The sequence below is a fragment of the Acinonyx jubatus genome, chromosome A3 (assembly GCF_027475565.1).
Source record: "Acinonyx jubatus isolate Ajub_Pintada_27869175 chromosome A3, VMU_Ajub_asm_v1.0, whole genome shotgun sequence".
Classification (NCBI taxonomy): domain Eukaryota; kingdom Metazoa; phylum Chordata; class Mammalia; order Carnivora; family Felidae; genus Acinonyx; species Acinonyx jubatus.
In genome coordinates, this window is record NC_069388.1 from 48,722,130 (window position 1) to 48,742,021 (window position 19,892).

Below are 19,892 nucleotides of genomic sequence, written 5' to 3' on the forward strand. Positions count from 1 at the left end.
TTCCCTGGTTTTGTCTATTGAGGGAGCCTGGTGGCAGTGATACACCAAAAGCAATGAGCACAGGCAACACCAGATCCTCTCTAGAAGGAACCAGGGCTCCTTGGAGAAATGGTTGATTACAGAGCTGGAACATGGAAAATACTGGAACATGGAAAATACAAGATGAGCCTAAACACTGTATGGTGCCAGAAAGTAAGGAACCACTCCAAAAATGTTAGGAATATGTGCAAAGGTCAGGGAGCCACACTGAAGGGGCTCCCACTGGCCATAGCCAGACAATTTGAGCCTCAAAATAAATACTGATAATAATAGACTATAATCCATTGAATAAAAAAGACAACCATGAGATCATACCGATGTTTACTTATTTAGAAAGTACTTCTTCACAAAATATGTGTTAATTACTAGTGGAAAAAGAGTGACTTCACAATAGAGAAGCCTGGCATTCACCACAGAATCAAGTGGCCAACACTGCCACCACCAGCATGGGACAAGCTGACATTATGTGCCTCCTCACAGGACACACTGAGAACACAACTTCACTTCATGGTCTTCCTGCCAGAGACGCATAACCTAAATCTAATCATTAGAAATGCCAGATGACCCAAATGGAAGTATACTCTGCAACATAACTGACCTGTAATTCTCAAAAAGATCAAGACTAAGGCACTGTTCCAGACTGAAGGAGAATAAAGAGATGTGACAAGTCAAGGCCACTCCTTGTCCTGAGTTGAATCCTCTGTTACGACATCACCAGGGTAACTCCCAAAACTCAAATGGGGTCTGTGGATTGGATGGCCACCACTATCCATGTGAGTTTCCTGTTTCAGTGGGTGGTCATGGGGAGAATGTCCTTATTACAGGAAAATCACAAAAGTATCTGAGGATGCAGGGCATCAGGTCAGCAACTTATTGCAATAGTTCAAGGATAAAAGTCCTTTGCTGCTCTTCTAAGTCTGATACTGTCTCAAAACTAAAAACACAGAAAAACTAAAAACATACCAAAATCCTCAATGACTTCAATCACATTTAGAATAAAATCGAGCCTCTTTTTCACATCTGCAAGGCCTGTGGTCCTCTCCCGTTGCACTCAATCTGCCGTCTCTGCGGCCACACAAAGGTGCTGAGCTCTCCCGCACCAGGAACATGTGTCACCACTCTGGCTCCTTCTCACACCTGTGGTCTCAGCTCCCTGAGCACACATCCTTCCACAGTAATTCTGAGAGCCTACCGTGTGCCAGACACTGTTCTAGGTGCTGCGAACACAGGAGCGAACTAAAGATGGAGCATGTGTTCTGTCATGCGAAGAGACAAACCACCACCCCCATCACCATATCACATCCTTGCTGTGGGAAGACAGACAGGCACAGAATTGGAGTACTCACTACAGTCAGCACGGGCATTATGTGCATATTCTCATTACATTTTTTCAGTACCTAATGAAATAGAACAATGCTATTATTCTTTCCCCTTGAAAGATGGAGGAATTGAGGCAGAGAGAGATGATATCATCTGCCCAGGGTCCCACAACTGGTCTGGCCTTCTTCAAAACTCCCGTCCTTCCCACCTCACTATTCTGCCTCCTCTTAGGTCCCTGTAGGAACAGATGGTGGCTCTGGAACCAACAAAGTGAAGAGGAAGAATGTGTTATTTCTAAACAGATCAGGATTATCCACAGTGACACACTGAACTTGGAACAAAACTGAAGGCCATGGGCCAGCCCGACAGAGCAGGTACCCACAGCCCCTCAGCAGGGCCCAGACACAGGGTCCAGCAGTACAGAGACTCAGTAATTGCTGCCTAGTACCTTTCAGGGCCTTAAGTTACAATTATTTTAACATCTATTCAATATTCAATATCCAATATCAATTTCAAACATCTATTCGGTCTGTGAAATGGAGCTTGTTAGAAATGAAGGTTTCTGCATGATGAAGTACCTATATCAGCAGGTTGCTCATCCAGTATAAAACATATAGAATTACACTGAGTACATTTCATGGAACTCACTGGGGAAAAAGGCTTTTGTAAAGGATCTGTGGCTGGCCATTGGTGGGGGTAGGTGATTTTTTTTTTTTTAATGAAAAAGTTTGGTTGCTAAGAGGTCAAAGGTCAAGATCTGGTACAGGGTGCAGGAGAGATCGGGATGTGAATGACAGAAAGTCCCAGAAGGTAGGAGAACACAGGGTGGGATGGGGCCAAGGTAAGTGTGTGCCTGATGACCATTTGAGAAGCAGCAGTATGGTCTGCAGGGGCCCCATATGAAGGCCTAGTTGCAGGATCTGTGGAAAGGGGAGGTATGGAGGGGGCAGGCATGACTGACAGACCATGATGGTGAGGTGACAACAAAACCAGAAGGAAAATATCAAAGGGTTCAAATGTTTCAATTTACATTTCAGGCTGAATAATAAAATATGTTTTAAAGAAGTCACTAACAGTACTAAATATGATCAGAATGAGAATTTTTAAAGCTACGAAGGTCAAAAAAAGATCGTAATTAGAGGCATTTTCACTTTGTTTTTTGGAATTGTAGTTTTCATACTTACCTTAAAAATCATTCTTTTAATATAGGGTCTCTCAGATAAGAAATCCAACATAGAAAACCCAGGATTGGAGCGAATGGTCCCCATGCCGACCCAGTACCCGCCAGAGCTGCTAGGTCGGATGTTGTCTGGAAATCCAGGCAGGTTCTCCACGAACAGATCAGCCCCTCCCTTCATCAGGCCAGACACGTAGAATCTGAAAAATTCACCCAAGCAGGTAGTGAGCAGTAGCCCCTGGATTTATGGAAAAATTTTAGCCAAGCTCCAAAATTGTCTTGGTTCCAATCAATTTATGGAAACAACTATAAACCTGTCCATCATGAACAAAAGCACAGCTGATGACAGGGGCCCCTGCCCTGGGCCCAACTAGATGCAGTTGCAGGAAGATGGCCCACCTAATGGATAAAGGGACCCAGGCTGCATGCAATCAGCATTAAATTGAGACTTTCCAAGGCTGCGACTTTTCAAGCAGGGTGAGACGGGGGAGAAGGAAAACGCATTCCTGAATTTTACTGCTTTCCTTATCACACAAAGGAGAAGGTAACCTGCCGCATCTCAGATCATGTAGGTTGATGTCTCCCAGCCCATCCCAGGCCAGGCCACAGTGAGCTCTGGCCATCCCGACAGCTCAGTGGGTACCGCATGTACCTTCTTATCCTTGCCATTGTTGTCTCGGCCACCAGGACAAAGTCCTCTGCAGGAGAAAGCTGCACTCCGTTGGGGAACCGCAACTGGTCCAGTAAAACCTTCACTTCCTGGGTCTTGGTGTCATACTCTAGCAGGCTGCAGGGCGCCAACAGCTAAGACTCACGTGGGAGAGTTCGTGGCCTTGCCCCATTGGAGCCTTGCTCCCCTCTGAGCCTGGGGCAGAGGCCTGCAGAAGGGGATCCTCCTTACGCTGCAGTGACAAGGCCCCTGATGGTCCTCTGCCCAGACCTGGCTCCAGGCTGCCCCTGAAGGCCTTCCCATCTGAAGCAGACCCAGGCATCCTCTTCCTGAGAACCCCCTAGTCAGTTTTCTCGCTGAGCTGGAATCTGGCTCAGCACCAGGGAGGGCCCCCATGGCTCCAGCCTCACAGGAGTTCCCCTTTGGAGGGATGACCTGAAACCCAGGCCAACCTGCACGGTCCCACCCAGGGTGCCAACCGACCACATGCTCAGATGGACTGGCCTGTTTTAATTTCATTTTTCAAAGAGAAAGTGTGAACATCTTGCTCTGTTGTGTTGCATCCATCACCCATTTCCAGAAGCCATTAATGTCCTATCTCAAAAGCTGCATTATTATGCTCAGAAACACTCCAATGACTCCCACAAATAAGCTCTGTGAAGTCACCCTGACTGACTGATGATCTCATTGAGCAGAAGATCTAAAATAAACACTCACCGCCCATCATCTGTTCCCTCCATAACCAGAAGCAGGTAATCTCGTCTCTGCCATTTGCTGCTAGAATCTGTAAAGTAAATCTTCCTCCCATCCTGAGTTACTGTAAGATCATTCACAAAGGACATTTTCCTCCCCTCTATCGGTGTCTCAGAGGAGAGCAGCAGCTTCACCTCACCTGAGGTAGGAAGGAAGAAAAGAAGGGAGGGAGAGAAGACCTATTTTCATTCCAAGAAATTGTATCTCAAGGATCTCAAAATATTAATCAGCTTACCTGATTTAAAAGGAAAAACTAAAATGAGCTTCTCTCACATGCCAGTAGATTTATTCCCTTACAGTTAAAAACCAGTGTTTTCCTTTCTTTCATGTTAGGTGATAAATTTTTTTAAACTAACTTCATTAAAGGCAGAATCCTCCCTCTACGGATGAGGACCTCTTCCTTTTATCAAGACAAACTGACTTTTAAAAATCTATTATGAGTCTTAGGGGCGCCTGGGTGGCTCAATCGGTTGAGCATCCGACCTCAGCTCAGGTCATAATCTCATGGTTTGTGAGTTCAAACCCTGTGTATCAGCACAGAGCCTGCTTTGGATCCTCTATTCCTCATTCTCTGTTCTTCCCCCATTCTTTCCCTCCCTCTCTCTCTCTCCCTCCCCCTCTCCCCCCCCAAAAAGAAAAAAAAAATAATCTATTACAAGTCTTAGACAAAAGGCAACTTTCTTTTCATTTGCTTGAGAGAAATACAAAATGTTCCATTCACCTGGTTTTAAGTAAAGAAATAGTGATGGTAGTAAACTTTTAAAAATAGGAAAACAACCATTTATGGAATGATAAGCTCTCTCTTTGTATAATCTCATTTAAACCCTCACACGATCCCCCAAGGTAGGCACTACCATTAGCCCTGTATCATGGATGGGTAAACTGCACAGAGAGGCTGAGGCAGCTGCATAGTCACACAGCCAGCAAACAGGTCCCAGGTACTACCCACGATAACAAATTCCTCCATCATACAAACTCCCCTGCTGAAGCACATAGAGAAAAACAGGAGGAACAGGTGGACAAAGAACAAATGAAAAGACAGACACAGAAAACAAACAGACGAGATACAGAGAGACACAGAAAAACAAAGATAGAGGAGTTCTAACTTTTTAAGGATAAGATCCTGCAGCTAAAAAACAAATAGGAAATTGGGATATATGACAAATACCATCATGTAACTGATACATGATACACGTAGGCATTACTTGCAGTACTATTCAATGAATAAGAAAATAATACAAAGTTTCCAGTAGTCTTACTGAACAAATATCATCAAATCCACTTATGTACATATTGTTTAAAACATCTGAAGTCACCACAGAAGGAAAGAAGACATTGTTACATACGTTTCCATGGATTTACTTCAAATAGTCCCTTATACGCATCAGCCACAAAAAGGGTTCCATTGGGCCCTGCCCGGATGCCCAGGGGCCTCCCACAAGCAGGCTCATCATCTCGGGTTTCTAGAGAAACAAATGGTAGGAATCAGTGGCTGGTCCCAGGTTCTACCTGTGTCTCCAAGCATCTCATCCATCCCGTACTAAATATATGTCAAGCTGTTCAGAACAAAAAAGACCATGGCTTTAGAGACAGATGTATACCCTAGCATTCCAGCCCCCTCAGAACTTATGACAACTGTCTGGTGTATCCAGAGAGACCAACTGAGAACATGGATCTGAACATATGAACAACAACTGGTACCCGAGAATCACATTCATATCAGCATCCTGAGACTTGGACAGTTAACTCAGGGACATCATCAGGACCCAAGCCCCAACTCTAGAACCCCCACCCCGGAATCTCAGGAATTGTGAGTTTAATCCCAATAGCCTGACCTGAACACTGTGCCCATCTATGGCACTGCCAGTTGTCCCTCCACCTGGCTTAAAGTAAGAGCTACTATTTTAATACCTTTTTAAAACCTGAGGCAATGAATATTTATTGCAGTGGTGTTCACTGCAGGGTTCCTTATGCAGAGGCACTTACTGCAAGGATTCTCACTGTGGGGGTGCTTATGCAACATGCTTACTGCAGGGTGCTTTCTACGGGGTGCTATCTGCAGGGTTGCTTTCTGCAAGGTGCTTTCTGCAGGGTGCTTTCTGCAGGGTTGCTTACTGCGGGGTGCTCACTGCAGGGTTGTTTACTCTGGGGTGCTCATATTGCAGAGTTGTTTACTGCAGGTTGCTTACTGCGGGGTGCTCACTGGGGGGTTGCTTACTGCGGGGTACTCACTGCATGGTTGTTTACTGTGGGGTGCTCACTGCAGAGTTGTTTACTGCGGGGTGCTCACTGCGGGGTTGCTTACTGTGGAGTGCTCACTGCGGGATTGCTTACTGCAGGGTACTCACTGCGGGGTTGTTTACTATGGGGTACTCACTGTGGGGTGTTCACTGCAGGGTTGCTTACTGCAGGGTGCTCACTGCGGGGTTGTTTACTGCAGGGTGCTCTCTGCAGGGTTGCTTAGTGCACGGTGCTCACTGCAGGATGCTCTCTACAGGGTTGTTTACTGCAGGATGCTTACTGCAGGGTGCTCTCTGAAGGGTTGTTTACTGTGGGGTGCTCACTATGGGGTTGCTTACTGCAGGGTGCTCACTGCAGGGTTGTTTATTGCAGGGTTGCTTACTGCCAGGTGCTTAGTGCAGGGAGCTCACTACAGGATCACTTACTTCATGGTACTCTCTGCTGGGTCGCTTACTGCAGGGTGCTTAGTGCAGGTGCTCTCTTCAGGGAGCTCTCTGTAGGATGCTTTCTGCAGGGTTGCTTACTGCAGGGTGCTTTCTGCAGGGTTGCTTAGTGCAGGGTACTCTCTGCAGGTTGCTTACTGCAAGGTGCTTTCTGCAGGGTTTTTAAGGGCTGCTTACTGCATGGTTGCTTACCGCACGGTGCTTACTGCAGGGTTGTTTACTGAGGGGTGCTTTCTGCCAGGTTGCTTACTGCAGAGTACTTTCTGCAGTGTATTTAGTGCATGGTTGCTTACTGCAAGGTGCTTTCTGCAGGGTTTTTAAGGATTGCTTACTGCAGGGTGCTTACTGCATTCAGGATTGCTTACTGCAGGGTTGTTTACTGCAGTAAAGGGGTGAGCAGTGCTTACTGCAGGGTGCTTTCTGCGGGGTGCTTACTGCAGGGTGCTTACTACAAGAATCCTTACTTCAAGACACTGACTGCAAGATCACTTACTGCCAAAATATGGAATGGAAAAAGCAGGTTAAAAAACTGGATATACAGTATGATTCCATCACAAAACCAGAGTATCTGTGAACAGAAAGATATCTGAAAAGCTATTCACTAGAACGTTAACAGTTACATCTGTGAAAACTCTGAGATGATTTTTACTTCCTTCTTTGTACCTTTGTGTTGTTTGCAAATGAAAATGCATCATTTTTACAAAAACATTCTACCTATTAAAAAACAATAACTAGGGGCACCTGGGTGGTTCAGTGGGTTAAGCGTCCAACTTCGGCTCAGGTCATGATCTTGCAGTTTGTGGGTTCAAGCCCTGCATCAGACTCTGTGCTGACAGCTCAGAGCCTGGAGCCTGCTTCAGATTCTTTGTCTCTCCCTTTGTCTCTGCCCCTCCCCCACTCACACACTAAGTCTCTCTCAAAAATAAACAAACATTAAAAAAAAACAATAACTAATAAAAAATCTGTGGGTTATCAGTTTTTAATGGTGAGATTCTTCTACTCTCATTTCCCAAAAACTGAGTGACTCCAGGGTGCTTTGACTTTGAATGACACTGCTGAAATTCCTGGGAAGCTAATGTAGGAATGACATTTAAACCTCCGAGTAACAACAAAGCCAACTGTGCTTCCACAGCAGCACTGTGACAATGGCTATAATCTTCTCCAAAGTTAACCTCAAGGATGAACACAGGCCACTATGGAATGGCAGGGGGCGGGGCCCATGAGATAACTGGCAGGTGTGAAGGCCACTGCCTCGAAGAGTAACAATCAGGTACAGTGAGGTCCAGGGACCACAGGGCAAATGAAGAGCTGGTGGTAATGCCCAGGTCAGGTTCGATCTGCCAGGTGGTCAGGGGCTCTTTTTTCTTCAAGGGTGAACCTGACTTCTAGGGAGAGTTAGTTCCACACAGTTATTCAGCACTTTTCTCAGTAACAAGAGACGTGTATCAGGGGGACGGTCACTAACTTACTGCATGGGCCTGAACCAAAGCGGGCAATGGTCTCTACTTCACCATTTTCAAGTTTTACGATCCGGCCATCTGCCGTACCAGTAAACATCACATCTGTTTAAAAAAATAAAAAGGAATAAGAGTTACTAGATTAGCCTAAGAACTGTCATAGCCTTCTACAACAGAGGTGGTTTGTTTGTATTTTTCATCTCTAGAGAGAAAATGGCAGTTCTGAAGATGAAGAAGTTGTCTGAGTCCTTAAAAAGTCCTTAAAGCAAGCAAGCAGTGATAAAACCACGGGGGCCTGGGGCCCAATGTCCCAGGTATGTGGGCTTGAACCTGACATTGGAGCAAGGGTGCAGCCAGCAGACACCAATCTGAAAAAACAAGTGAGGATTTTCTACTCTCAAAGGAGCAAGGACTCTCGGGCTGACTCAGCACTCAGGGGCATATATGATCATGTCCGCCTCCAGTGAGTGTCTGCTGCTGCGTGGATTATATCCAACTGAAGAGAAAGAACTGCTAGAAAGTCGCTCGGGATAAAACTAAAGCACACTGAGTGCTCACTTCATCAGCACATATACAATTGGATCAATGCAGAGATTAGCATGGCCCCTGTGCAAGGATGACACACAAATTCATGAAAACACTCCATAGTTTTTAAATGTATACAGGCAAACTCTAGGACAACCACTAAAACAATTCTTTAGAAAAAGTATAATTGATATGCTAAACAAGAAGATAAAATGGAATCATAAAAATGGTCAATAAAACTATAAAAGTAGCTATACTTGTGGTGAATATAGCATAATGTATAAAATTATCAAATTCCTAAGCCATACACCTGAAACTAATGTTAACACTCTGTCAACTATACTAAGACAAACAAAAAAACATAAAAGGCAGAAAGAGGGTGAAGACAAAAACAGGAACAAAAAACAAAGGAACAAACAGAAAACAGTAATGATTATGGTAAATATTAATCCAACTATATAAATTATCACTTTAAACATCAACGGTCTAAATATACCTATCAAAAATACAGAGACTCTCAGAAGAAATCAAAAAACAAGACCCACTACATGCTGTCCACAGGAAACGCACTTAACATATAAAGATACACCAAGAAGAAGATATACCAAGTCAAATGTTGACAGAGCCAACTTCAGAGAAAAGAATATTAGGGATAAAGAAGAACATTACATATAATAAAGGGTCAATCTTCTAAGAAGACATCACAAGCTTTAATGTGTACGTGCCTAATAACAAATCATCAAAATCCACGAGGCGGCACTGATAGAAATGTAACGACAAAGAGATAAAAACACCACAAGAATTGAAGACTTCAGCATTTCTCTATATCAGAAATGGACAAGTCCTGCAGACAGAAAATCAATAAGGACATAGTTGAACACAAGGGCATCATTTACCAATTACATACAATTGACATCTATCAATTACTCATCCAAATACAGCAGGATACACCTTTTTCTCAAGTTCACATGGAACATTCAGGAAGACAGACCACAATCTGGGCCATAAAAACACCTTAATAAATTTAAAAGAATATAAATCATACTCTCAGACTCTCAAATCTACTCTCAGACCACAATGGAATTAAAATCCAAATCAATACAGAAAGATGGCTGGAAAATCCTAAAATACTTGAAGATTAAACACACTTCTAAATACACCGAGGTCAAAGAAGATATCTCAGGAGAGACTGAAAAACATTTTGAACTAAATGAAAATGAAAATACAACTTATCAAAACCTGTGCATGCAGTGAAAGCAGTGCTTAGGAAGAAATGTATACCATTGAATGCATATATTGGGAAAGAAGAAAACTAAAATCAATTACTTAAGCTTCCATCTTAGGAAACTAAAAAAGAAAAAGAAGAGCCAAGTAAACCCAAGGTAAGTAAGAAAGAAAGGATAAGAGGAGACTGATATCATTAATATGAAACTGGAAACAGGAAATCAAAAGAGAAATCAGCAAAACCAAACGATGGTTCTTTGAAAAGATCAATAAATGACAATCCTCTAGCCAGGCTAAGAAAAAAGAGAGAAGATACAAATTACCAACATCAGAAATGAAAAAGGGAATATCCTGATAGACCCCATGGACATAGAAGGATAATAAAGGAATATCATAACAACTCTATGCTCACAAATTCGACAACCTAGAGGAAATAAACCAATTCCCTGAAAAACACAATCAGCCAAAACACAAGAAAAAATAGACTATTTGAATAGGCCTATATCTATGGAAGCAATGAATCAATAACTATAACCTTCCAAAACAGAAAGCACAAGCCTCTCATTAATGAATTCTTCCAAACATTTATAAGGAAGAAATAACACCGGTTCTCTACAATCTCTTCCAGAAAATAAAAGCAGAGGGAATACTTCCTAACTCGTTCTATGAAGCCAGCATTATCCTAATGACAAAACTAGTCATTACCAAAAACTACAGACCAAGATCTCTCATGAAGACAAATGCAAAAACCCTCAACAAAATATTAACAAGTCAAATCCAATAATATATGAAAAGAATCATACACCCCAATCAAGTGGGATTTATCCCAGGTATGCAAGGCTGGTTCAGCGTTTGAAAATCAATTAAGTGATCCACAGTATCAACAGGTTAAAGAAAAATCACATGATCATATTGACACATGCAGAAGAGCATTTGACAAAAATCCAACATCTGTTCATGATAAAAACTTTCAGCAAATTAGGAATAGAAGGGCACTTCAACTTGATAAAGCACATCTACAAAAAACCTACAGCTAACACATCCTAATTCTTGGCAACAAACCTGTAAGCTTTCCCACTAAGATTAAGGAACAAAGCAAGAATATCCCCACCTCACAACTCCTTCACAATACTGTACCAGAAGTCCTTGCTAATGCAAAAAGAGATGGAAATAAAAGGTATACTGAGAAGAAATAAATCCATCTTTGTTCATAGATGATATGATCGTCTATGTAGAGAATCCCAAAGAATCAACAACAACAACAACAACAAACTCATAGAATAAGTGATTATAGCAAGGTTTCAGGATTCAAGGGTTATATTTAAAAGTCAATGACTTTCCTATATACCAGAAATGAACAAGTGGAATTTAAAATTAAAAACAGAATAGCATTTACATCAGCACCCAAGAGAATAAAATATTTAGGTCTCAATATAGCAAAATATGCACAAGATCTATATGAGGAAAACTACAAAACTCTGATGAAAGAAATTAAAAAAAAAAAAAAACTAAATAAATGGAAAGATATTCCATGTTCATGAACAGGAAGATTCAAAATTGTGAAAAGTTCAGTTCTGCCCAACTTGATTTACAGATTCAAAACAATCCCAATCAAAATCCTAGCAAGTTATTTGTAGATATCCTAAAACTGATTCTATGGAGAAGGAAAAGATCCAGAGTGGCCAACACAATATTGAAGAGCAACGTCAGACGACTGACCCTACCTGACTTCAAGACTTACTATAATGCTATGATAACCAAGACATTGTGGTAATGGCAAAAAGAATTAGACAAATTGTTTGATGTAACACAATTCAGAAATAGAGCCACATAAATACAGTCAACTGATCTTTCACAATGCAATCTTATATAATATATTGCAATATAATGGAGCAAAGATCATATTTCCCACAATGGTGCTGAAACATCTGGACATCCACATGCAAAAAATGAATCTAAACACAGACGTTACACCCTTCACAACAGTAAAGTCAAAATGGATCACAGACCTGAACGTAAAATGTAAAAGTATAAAACGCCTAGAGGATCACATAGGAGAAAATTTAGGGAACTTTGGGTGTGGTAATTATTTTTTTGATACAACAGAAAAGCCACAATCAATGAAAAAATAACTAATAAGTTGGACTTCATTAGAACTAAAAATTTCTGCTCTGTGAAAGACACTGTCAAGGGATTTAGAAAACAAGGCATGGACCGGGAAAAAATATTGCAAAATATACATTTGATAAAGGACTGTTACACAAAATATACAAAGAACTCTTAAAATCAACAATAAGAAAATGAATATACCAATTTTTCAAATGGCCAAAAGCCTTAGATACCTCACCAGAGAAGGTATGCAAATGGAAAATAAGTGTATGAAAAGATGCTCAACATCATATGTCCATTTGGGAACTGCAAATTAAAACAATGAAATACCACTATACACCTATTAGAATGGCCAAAAATCTAAAACACAGACAACACCAAATGTTGGTGAAGATATAGAGCAACAAGGATTCTCATTCACTGCTGGTCAGAATGCAAAATGGTACAGCCATTTTGGAAGACAGTTTGACGGTTTCTTATAAAACTAAACATATTTTTACAATCCAGCAACTGCGCTCCATGGTACCTACCCAAATGAGTTGAAAACATAAGTCCATATAAAAACCTGCACATGGATGTTTACAGCAGCCTTATTCACAATTGACAAAATTTGGAAGCAACCAAGATGTCCTTCAGTAGGTAAATGGATAAACTCTGGTGCACTCACACATGGAGTATTACTCAGCAATAAAAAGGAATGAGCTATGAAGCCATGAAAAGACGTGGAGGAAACTTAAATGCAAATTACTAAGTGAAAGAAGCCAATTTGAAAAAGCTACATGCTACATGATTCCAATTATATGACATTCTGGAAAAGGCAAAAATATAGAGAGTAAAAAGGTACCCAAGGTTGCAGGGTGGGAAGGGATGAAAAGGTAGAGCACAGAGGAATTCTGAGGATTTGTAGAGCAGTGAAACTACTCTGTATGATATTATAATGGTGGATACATTTTATTACACATTTGTCCAAACCTATAGAATGTACAACACCAAAGGTGAACCCTAAGGTAAACTATGGACTCCAGGTCATAATGACGTGTCAGTATAGGTTCATGAACTGTAACACATGAGCCACTCTGGTACAGGGTGTTGATAATGAAGGAGGCTGTCTATATGTGGTGGGGGGGTAGGGGAAGATGGTAAATCTCTGTACCATCCCCTCAATTTTGCTATGAATCTAAAATGCTCTAAAAAAACAAATCTATTTAGAAAAATGAAAGCATGTTAATTGGTGATTACTCTTCTCTGGCACCGTCCCGAGGCTAGTGCCTCCTTCTGCTGCCAGCAACATGCCAGCCAATCCCCAGGGACAGCTTCCAAATGAAGCTGGAAGCAGGGGCTCCCTGGGGGCCTCCGTGTGGTTACAGCTGCAGGCAAATTAACAGGCCCCCACTCTGCCTAACCAGAAATGTCACAAGGAGAATAACCAGGGCCTTTAAGGAAAAAAAGCAAGCCCTGGTGGCAAGGTGCAATGAGGAGTCAGTCTAAGACAAAAGGGAGGAACAAAGAAAAGCATTCTCTTTGAAAGAGAACGAAAAAGATCACTGTAACTCCCTGAAGTTCCAGTTGTAAATATCAATATTTGGTTTTTCACCAAAAAACACAAAATCTGCGAAATGTATTAATAAATATCAATGTCTTTTAAAGAGAAACATGAGGTTCTATCATGAAGTGCCTATCCCTCTTACAATTTTGACTCAGCCAGCCAAACAAACCAATAGTCACAGAATGCATCAGATTTGGGTCCCACATCCAGCAGCACACAGGACGCACAAGTCCACCACCACTTCACAGAAACACACCATCCTTCAGAACGAGGAGTGGCCTGCCGCATTAAGCGGCTCAGAAATCCTCATCCCATTTTAAGTTCTTTAACTTCTCATTAACCGTGTCTTTTGATTCCTGATCTTAATCTTCATCCTAAAAGGCAGAAAGTGCCTTGTGGCTAGAGATTCAAGAATCAGAACCAGAGCCACATCTAGTTGTTAGCACACAGTTAAGTTACCCCTAAACATACCCACCAAAGTCAGCCTCACACAAAAACGAACAAAACAACAGTGGAAATACAGAGAATCATTTGTACTCTTTTCAAAAATGAAATCTGTACAAAGACAAACTGAATGAAGAAGCAATGTCCTATCAAGTAATACCTACCAAACTCTGATAAATGAGCTAACATCAAGGTCATCATCTTTCCTTTTTCTCTTCAATTTGAGGGGCCCAACACTTTGAGCAGAAAAAACTGCTCCACAGACATGAGCTCAAAACCACACAGCACTGAAATGGTCTGTAATTCAGACAGCTGAGGGGCATCTGCTCAACAAGCACAGCGCCTCTGCAACTGAGGAGGACGTCCAGGACCCCCCCACACACAGGAGCAGATGCATCGCGGCTGCTCTGGCAGAACCCCCCTCATAGAGCCTTGACGTTCCAGGGGTTTACTACTTACCCCCAATATTTGCTATGGACTCTGGCCCAATAAGTTGATTTTCAAATAGCCTTTCCGCCTGTCGTAACTTCATATTTGGTTGCAGAACACCAAGCAAGAGAGGGGGTTCTTTGAAGCTGTAAAATAATGCAATTATAGGGATTTGTCTATAAGAAATACATGAAGAAAGTGTTAACCGGGGACCTTCATGCATTATTCCCTGGTTTTTGACAAAGAGGGCATGTTGCAATAACATCCTCAGTTGCCAGAAACACAAAGGTCAAGGGGAAAAAAACATTCTAGGATATCAGAAAAGGTCACCGTACAGAAAAATTAAAATATGATTATGCCTAATGCAAGAACTTTGATAATCACTTAAGACAACTTGGGGCCTCCAACTACACAAGCTCCTGTCCCAGACCTTGAGGCAAGTTAGACCTCTTCACACCCTCTGATTCACACACCCTGGCATTTATTTTCCCAGTGGCTGCCCAGTCTGCCCAGTCTGCCCAGTCATTAAAGTCCAACTAAGGCAGAGGAGAGTGGTGCTGACATTTCACAGCTGATAGAGTTGCTTCCTGCTTCAAGGAGAAGACACAAGAAATAAGAGGAGTTTGGCCTGGGGCTGGTACCACCAGCCCATCATTCAGCACAGGTGCACTCTACCTCCTACCTGTCCCTCTCAGGGCTCAGCCTGGCTTTTCTCTGAAGCCAGCTTTCGCTGGGCCCTGGACCCTTCCCCTGACAACAGACTTCAGCTCCAGAGATCTTCCCTCTCCACTAGTCCTTCCCATCTACACACAAATACACCTACTTCTCCCGAGCCATCAAATCCTGCTGGTGACACCTACAGAAAACAGACACAGTTTAAAGCCCTTCTCCCCATGTCATCCGCTACCACCCTGGTCCAGGCCACCACCTTCTCATTCCCACTTCCTCCCTTGTTCCCTACAGTATATCCTCAACCCAGCAGCACCATGCACTTTGTGAGACACAGTCAGATCACAGCGTTTGGCTCTCACAGCCCTGCAACAGCCCCATCTCACCCAGAGCCTACAGCCTTGCAGGGACGCCCTTCCCAGCATACCCACAGTTACCTCTCTCTACTCCTCTCCCCCTGACCGTAACAGGCACCTCCCACCTTAAATCCTTAAATCTGTGCTCCACCCTCACCTTCTCAGTGAGGCCTGCTATTAACACCCAATATAACATTCCATACCTAATACTCCCCCAAAAGGCTAGCCCCTACCTACCCTACTCTATTTTTTCCATAGTATTTATCAGCTTCTCACTTCTCTGTTACATTTATGGTCTGTCTATCCCCAGTAGAACACATGGCCCGTGAGATCAGAGATTTGTTTCTATTTTTCACTGCCGAATCTCAAGCACCTGGCATACAGGAGGCTCCTAATGAACACTGTGGGAGGGAGGAGTGGGGAGAGGAAGGGAAGAATGGAGCGGAGAGGGAGAATATCTCCCAATTCCTTCCCTACCTTGCCCTCAAGCAGGGCAGTTTCCCAGCCAGTCCAGCAGAGTGCAAGAACCAAGAGGGAGTGGTGGCTGAGGCTATGGAATGATGGAGAAGTTTCCCCACCTTGCCCAATCCCTTCCTTCCCGGCAGAGCACTTCACTTCCTACTGCCTCCTCTGAGTCAGGTGTGTACTCAAGACACTGTACAATTTCCTCTGAATTAAACTCTACCCCTACCCCCCATCCCACACCTTCACTATACCCTGCCTCCCAATTATGGCTTTCTACCTGCTTTAAAAAAACACTCTGTGTAACTAGGAGTTTTATTTCCAAAGGAAGAGAGCAGGGCTGCAACCTGCATACTTTGGTGAGAAGAGCCTAGGCTACAGAGATGGACACGGCTGGGTTCAAATTCTGACCTTGGGAAGGTCAGCCCTCCTGAGGTGTGCGTGAAGACTGAACAAGCACATACAGCCAGAGATAGAGGACAGCACACCAGATACTCAGCCACCCCCTACTGCCCAGTCCTTGGACTTTGCCTAATTCCTTACACAAAGGAAGTCCTTAAGAAATATATATAGCATCAACCTAATCAGTATATCGTGCACTGTCCCTGCCAACAAGAAGTCTGAGTATTATCTTGATTGGCAGACACAAAGAAACTTAAATGAAAAAATGTAAAGGATGGGTAAGAAAGGGCTCCCACTCCTGTAGCCTGAGCAGAAGCATCAAGGAAGAATGGCCCCAGGAAGCCCAAATCAGTGCTCTATGGCCAGCCAGGCCACATGGAACCTTGTTAAAGCCTGTGAACTTATCAACTCTTATTAACTCCCTGTTAATTCCTACTAAGTCCTGCTAACTCATATCAAGTCCCATTAAATCCATGTGTTAAATGTATCCTGAAAGAACTGACCAACATCCTCCAGAAATCAGGATGTCATACATGCTATGTCTACGATGGTCCTCCAATCTGCCAAACAAGGAATGAAAGAAAGTCACCTTGCATGGCAGGTTTTTGACAAAGCCCTGCAATCTTTCTGGTGACTGCTGCTTAGAACTGAAACCAACTTCATACAATCCATTCTGGAGGGATCTGCACCCCTCTTCATTTTTCTCTTTGATTTCTCAGAGATTTCTAAGTGTGGTGTAAGGTCTCACAGGATGTCATGTAAACTAGAGGTAGACTCTCTGAGGCACCTCCATCAGCTGCCCTCCCACCTGGCCAGTTGGCTTGGCCTGACCCCGTTCCCTGCCATGTCCCATACTCCTTGGCTCGTGGAGATAACAGAAGCGGAGCAGAAGCTGGTAGCTCTGCTTTTCCATCATCATCAATACTGCAACCACTTACTTGCTCCAGAGAGTGGGTTTCCCCCTTCCTTGCTCTTTTTGCTCTGAATAGAGTTTGAAAGAAGCTTTTTTGCTGTCGTCGCTAGCATTTTCTTCCAAACCTCAGCTCATTCCTATTCTTACACCTTCGCCAGTCTTCTGCTTTTGTTCTGCATTTTGGGGCCACTCCTTCCAGGTTTTGAGCAAGTCATTCCTGAAGTCTGAGCATTGGAGAGATCCCTGTCAGCCATTCTGGTTTCACTGAGTTTCTCCTCCCTTTCCTCCTCATCAGGCTCGTCTACTCCACAGACAGAACTTGCTTTGTACAACTTCAAATCCTTAGTGGGCCATGTTTCCTTTCAGTTTCTGGTCAGGAGCAAACACCTATCTTTCCTTTGAATTTCTTTACTCTTTCCACGCACAAATTCACCTCTACTGAGATCAAAGGCCTCTAGTTACCGAAGCTCCATCTTTGCCTGCTCTTTCCACTCTCCTGCTCTTCTCCAAGGTTAGCTCCCCAGCCAAGGTTTTGATCCCCGGCTGTGGACACGGTTCACACTCCCACCTTAAACAACTAGATTACCTAGAAAGCCCCAGGTCAGTTTCTATTTGGGGTGGGTTGAGCTACATCCTTCTACATGTTGAGAGGGGTTAGCAAAGAGAGCCTCCTTCCTCCACCATGTGTCCTGGGAGACCCCCTCAGAGAGGATACCCAGTATGCACTTGGGTCCTGCTCAGCCAAAAAGCCGCATGCAAGGGTCCACTGACACACCAGGAATTATAAGCTAGCAATCTCATGAGTCTAGAATGCCCAGGCCTTCACCCAATCTCAATCTTATATTTTAACAGCACTTTGTGCCTTTACTAATTCTAAATCCAACAACAAAAAGTAGACTCTTGTATACAGATGTCAATCTAAGGTCAGAACTGTGTCCTTTTTATATCCTTGAATCCAGCTGGGTACCTACTTAAAGCACTGTAGGTGCCAAATACTTTCTCAGTAAATTGAGTCCAATATAATGCCTTTTTATTTATAAAACATCAACACATAATTCCATTGTATATGTTATATTCACTCTATAATGGGGACATAGTTCTGGTCTGAAGTTTTTAAAGCCTTACATGGACTAACTTACTTAAAATAAACTTCAGAAAGCATCACCTCTGGGCAGTTTCAAAAGAAAAGGGGAATTTACTTATTAAACCAGACTGCACAACCCTCAACATCAACGTCATAAATCATCCCACCAGTAAGAGCCTGGCTCTGCACTATTATAATTACAAGTGTGAATACATTTCATGGGGCCCCTAGGTGTATACTATTTTTTTCAAGTTATAATGGACTACATTACTCATAGATGCCCACCAATGAAAGGTAATTTAGGAAAAATAGAACACTAATCACAAGTTTAAAAAAAAAAAATCAGTTACTTATATGGGCACCTGGGTGGCTCAGTTGGTTAAGTGTCCGACTTCGGCTCAGGTCATGAACTCAGTTTGTAGGTTCGAGCCCCACATCAGGTTCTGTGCTGACAGCTTGGAGCCAGGAGCCTGCTTTGGATTCTGTGTCTCCCTCTTTCTCTGCCCCTCCCCTGCTCATGCTCTGTCTCTCTCTCTCTCTCAAAATAATAAACATTAAAAAAATTAAAATAAAAATCAGTTACTTATAAATTTTAAACAAGGTAACAACCTTTGTGTGTGCTTTTGCCACTTCAAATGAATTCAAGTTTTAATTATCTCTAACACATATTCGGGATTCATATTCGGGATTTTTTTCTGGGTTTTGCATTTGGTTTGTATAGTTTTGTTTTTGAAAGAGTATCATGGACAATACCATGCATATATTTTGGTACACCTGAATCCACACAAAGCACAGGCAGTAAAGAAATCACAAGTCTCTATCTCTCTCTCTCTCTCTCTCTCTCTGTGCCCCCCCTAGTAACTTACCTTTCAAACCAAATTGGTTTATTACCCTAGATACTATCCCAGCCTACTCTATCTGCCATGCAAGCCCTCCCAAGAATGGCCAGGGAAGCTCACCTGAGAGGCTGTGGGTCTATGGGAGAATCCAGCAGCAACAAGGCTCCAAGCAGGGGAACTGTGAGGGAAACAGCCAGCATCAAGAAGGTCACTCGGAACACACGGCCACTAAAGGAGCTGACAGAGATGGAATATAAAAAGGCAATTAGCAGAGGCTCAGCCAGGACAAGCTAGGCTGGTCTTAAAGCCCATCAAGCAGGAGCAGGCCTCTAGCCTAGATTCACCCCAAGGCTGCCAACCTCTGTGGCTTGCGATGACACTTTAGGACCGCGGTGTGGGAAACTCTTAGTTGCCAGTTACTGGCCAGACAGTATGATAGGTTGCACCTTCAATCGTCTAGTAATGTCTCAAAGAGGGCAAATCAAAGAATTGATAAACACAAAAATGGGAGAAAAGAGGTACAAGGAGGTAATGGAGACACACTCGTCTATAAAGAAGACACATGCTTCCCAAAAGCCACTATTTCCTGGCACATAGATTCAAAGCAGCAACCTTAAGATTCCCAGATTTTGTAGATACAAGAGAAACAAATTCATGAAGCAAAAAGAACACAGGACAACTTCCTGAGTGACCAACTCTCCAATCATTTTTCCAATCACACTTTTAAGAACTCAAAAGCACATCCCAGCTCTCTACCTGGTAGAAGTCTGACAGATACTGACAGTTACTT

At 42.9% G+C, this 19,892-nt stretch overlaps 1 protein-coding gene and 1 non-coding gene across 2 annotated transcripts in view; one reads left to right on the forward strand and one right to left on the reverse strand.

The window, feature by feature from the left end:
* Window positions 1–19,892, reverse strand: part of APMAP (adipocyte plasma membrane associated protein) — a 34,489-nt gene that overhangs the window by 4,232 nt on the left and 10,365 nt on the right. The window contains exons 2-8 of the mRNA XM_027069438.2: window positions 19,223–19,339; window positions 14,408–14,523; window positions 8,113–8,205; window positions 5,306–5,422; window positions 3,924–4,098; window positions 3,189–3,323; window positions 2,544–2,736 (exon numbers count right to left, since the gene is read on the reverse strand). Of these exons, the coding sequence (XP_026925239.1) occupies window positions 2,544–2,736; window positions 3,189–3,323; window positions 3,924–4,098; window positions 5,306–5,422; window positions 8,113–8,205; window positions 14,408–14,523; window positions 19,223–19,339 (946 nt within the window). The remainder of the gene's footprint in view (window positions 1–2,543; window positions 2,737–3,188; window positions 3,324–3,923; window positions 4,099–5,305; window positions 5,423–8,112; window positions 8,206–14,407; window positions 14,524–19,222; window positions 19,340–19,892) is intronic.
* On the forward strand, window positions 8,651–8,752 carry LOC113602617 (U6 spliceosomal RNA). Its single transcript, XR_003424100.1, has one exon. It is a non-coding gene; the product is annotated as a U6 spliceosomal RNA (small nuclear RNA).